This window comes from Saccostrea echinata, unplaced genomic scaffold (assembly GCF_033153115.1).
Source record: "Saccostrea echinata isolate AGI-Se365-2 ecotype Australia unplaced genomic scaffold, CSIRO_AGI_Sech_v1 ptg000054l, whole genome shotgun sequence".
Lineage (NCBI taxonomy): Eukaryota > Metazoa > Mollusca > Bivalvia > Ostreida > Ostreidae > Saccostrea > Saccostrea echinata.
The window spans coordinates 35,153,465-35,156,204 of record NW_026889803.1 but is presented as its reverse complement, the minus strand read 5'-3'; the positions used below and the strand labels follow the sequence as shown (position 1 = coordinate 35,156,204).

General features: G+C 41.2%; 1 protein-coding gene across 1 annotated transcript; it reads right to left on the bottom strand.

Annotated features, from left to right (window-relative positions):
* Positions 1–2,032: 2,032 nt before the first annotated feature.
* On the bottom strand, positions 2,033–2,482 carry LOC133204832 (uncharacterized). The gene has a single exon (XM_061340577.1). It carries the CDS (start codon positions 2,480–2,482, stop codon positions 2,033–2,035), a length of 450 nt encoding a protein of 149 aa, XP_061196561.1.
* Between the last annotated feature and the right edge of the window lie 258 nt (positions 2,483–2,740).

Sequence of the window (2,740 nt, the reverse complement as noted above, 5' to 3'; positions counted from 1 at the left end):
CAAGTCATAAAGATCATAGAGACAGGATAGCCTTGGTAGTGGTGGGTCTTCAAAATACGTAGTTATCTGATTTGTTGCAAGAGGCTCCAAGTCACAGTGTTAATCGGTGTTTTTAGTTATTGGTCGGTCGTTGACTGTATATTCGATTTCACACATTAGGGTATGAAGTCCTTCACCATTAAGGATCTGCTCCTTTAGAACACTATTCATGGCTTTGCGGATAGATCTGATTATTCTCTCCTACAAAACACTATAATGTGATCCTGCTGGTGGGTTGAACTGCCAGTCTACGGTCCTCTGTTACATTGTAAATTGAATCCGTGCCTGGTTCCATTCTTGTATGGATCTTTTAAGTTCACGTTCGGCACCAACAAATTTAGTTCCATTGTCTTAACTTGTCCTCTTCTTGCAATAAAACGGCACAGGGCATCTATGTAAGAGTCTGTATTCAAAGAAAGCCGCACTTTCCAGATGCACTGCACGACTAGCTAAGCAAGTAAATATAACATCATAGCGCTTAACATGGCTCCGTTTAAGTTTTACCTCAAGCGGTCAAAAGTAATTGACTCCAACTCTGCTGGATGGTGGTTCATCTGGAACAAGGCGATCTTTGGGAAGACTTGCAATTGCCATCTTCTGCTCTCCGACCTTTGACCTCTGTCGTCGACATGTAACACACTTTGATATGACATTCCGAATGGCAGAAGGAGCATGAATAAACCAATACCGTTCTCTTAGCTTTGCTAACATGTGATCTTTACCACTGTGAAGTAGGTATTGGTGAATTTGTCTAAGAATTAAAGTAGACACATGATGATGATCTTTGGGTAAAATCACTGGCTGATTAATCTCTACTGGAAAACTTGACTTGCGTAAACGACCATCAACACGCAAGAGCCCGTCATCTAAGAAAGGATCCAGGCTCCTGACTCGGCTACCACGACTGACACGAGAGTTTCCTGACTTAACGGTGTTTATTTCTATGGGAAATTCAGTCGCTAAATGAAAGTAATATTATAGCTCTTTCTGCTTCTTTCAAATCCTGAAATGAAATAATAGTCTTGTCATAAGAATCGTCCTGCGCTGTTGAATGAGAATCGAGTCTTTTTTGCAATAGCATGTCTTAACAGTTCTTTTCGTACTTTCAAAATCCAGGCCACGCTACGTTTCAACGAATACCATGATGGCGAATAATGTTGAAACAGCTTGTTAACACAGTCTGTAGTATCCTCTTTAAATTACTGAGATTTTGTGATAACTGCTTTTACAGTAACTTTTTTCACCTCTTGGTCGTTATCCAACAGTTCTCTGTCAGTAAGCTGCGAAGGCGGTGTTGGCCAATGATCCTCAGGTTCAAACAGGAAATTTGGGGCTTTGATCCAGTTCTCCTGTTTCAGTAAGCCATCTGCAGATATACCTCTAGATGCATGATTAGCTGGAATCAGCTTTGTGTTAATGTATCTCTAATTATAATCAGTTGGTTGTGACCCTTCGTGGATTACTGTTAGCCTGTTGGCGACGAAAGTATGAAATCTTGCTGTACTGTTCTGAATATATCGTAGAACGGCCATGCTGTCAGTCCAGTATGTAACATGATCAACAGGAATGTTCAACTCTCTCAGTAACATCTTATTGGTTCTGACGGCTACACGGCTACCGTAGCTGCTGTCAACTCCAATCGCGGAATTGTTGTTTGCTTCAGTGGTGCAACACGAGATTAGCCCATAATAAAGGAACAATGACGTTCACCAAAGGCGTTCTCCATACACAAGTAGGACACTGTACCACATCCAGTTTCACTCGCATCAGAAAAAATGATGTAACTGTACAATGAGTGGATGAAAACCAGGGGGTTAAAGACATCTGTCCACTTTGAAGTCTCAATTTCTCAAGATCCTGGTACATATACCAATTATTCCACTGAAGAGCAATGTCATCTGAAATCTTGTCATCCCAACCAAGCTGAAGCTTACACATTTCCTATAGAATGATTTTAGCCATGAGAAGCAGTGGAGCTAAAAATCCCAGTGAATCAAGTACGCTGCTTTACCATTGACAGAATTCCTCGTCTTGTAGGTGGTTTCTTGTTGAAGTCCAATCTAAACTGAAAGATATCAGAATTCACACACCACTGGATGCCGAGGGCTCGCTCTGTTGGTAGAGTATAGTAGTCAAAATCCAAATCCTTGACCTCCTTGGCTCTATCGGATACTGGTATTGAATTCATGACCTCATGAATGTTGCTGATCAAATTCGATATATGAAATCCTCCACTTTCCAACGGTCCCTGTAGCTCTTTCACCAATGTCACACCATTTCTTACAGAATTCACCGACTTGAGACAATCATCAACATAGAAATTCTGAAGAACTGTCTTTATTGCCTCATCACTAAAATGTCCTGTACAGTCTTGAGTAGTTTTTCGAAGACAAAAGTTGGCACATCTAGGTGACGACGTAGCTCCAAACAAATGCACAACCATCAGGTATTCGAGAATACTACTGGAAGGATTTCCATCGTTCCACCAGAGAAATCGTAGAAAAGTAGCATCGTGTGGAGGAACCCGTACTTGGTAGAACTATCGATATCCCCCATAACAGCGATCTCCTCCTCTCTAAATCGCATCAAAATCCCACTGAGTGTGTTTGTCAAGTTAGGGCCCTGTAATAACTGTTCATTTAGTGAAGTCCCTTGGCACTTCGCTGCATAATCAAACACAACTTGAAGTTTATTTTTCTTG

What these genes read in the sequence shown, in the direction of transcription:
- LOC133204832 (XM_061340577.1), bottom strand. Translation starts at nt 2,482, where the DNA reads ATGGTTGTGCATTTGTTTGGAGCTACGTCGTCACCTAGATGTGCCAAC.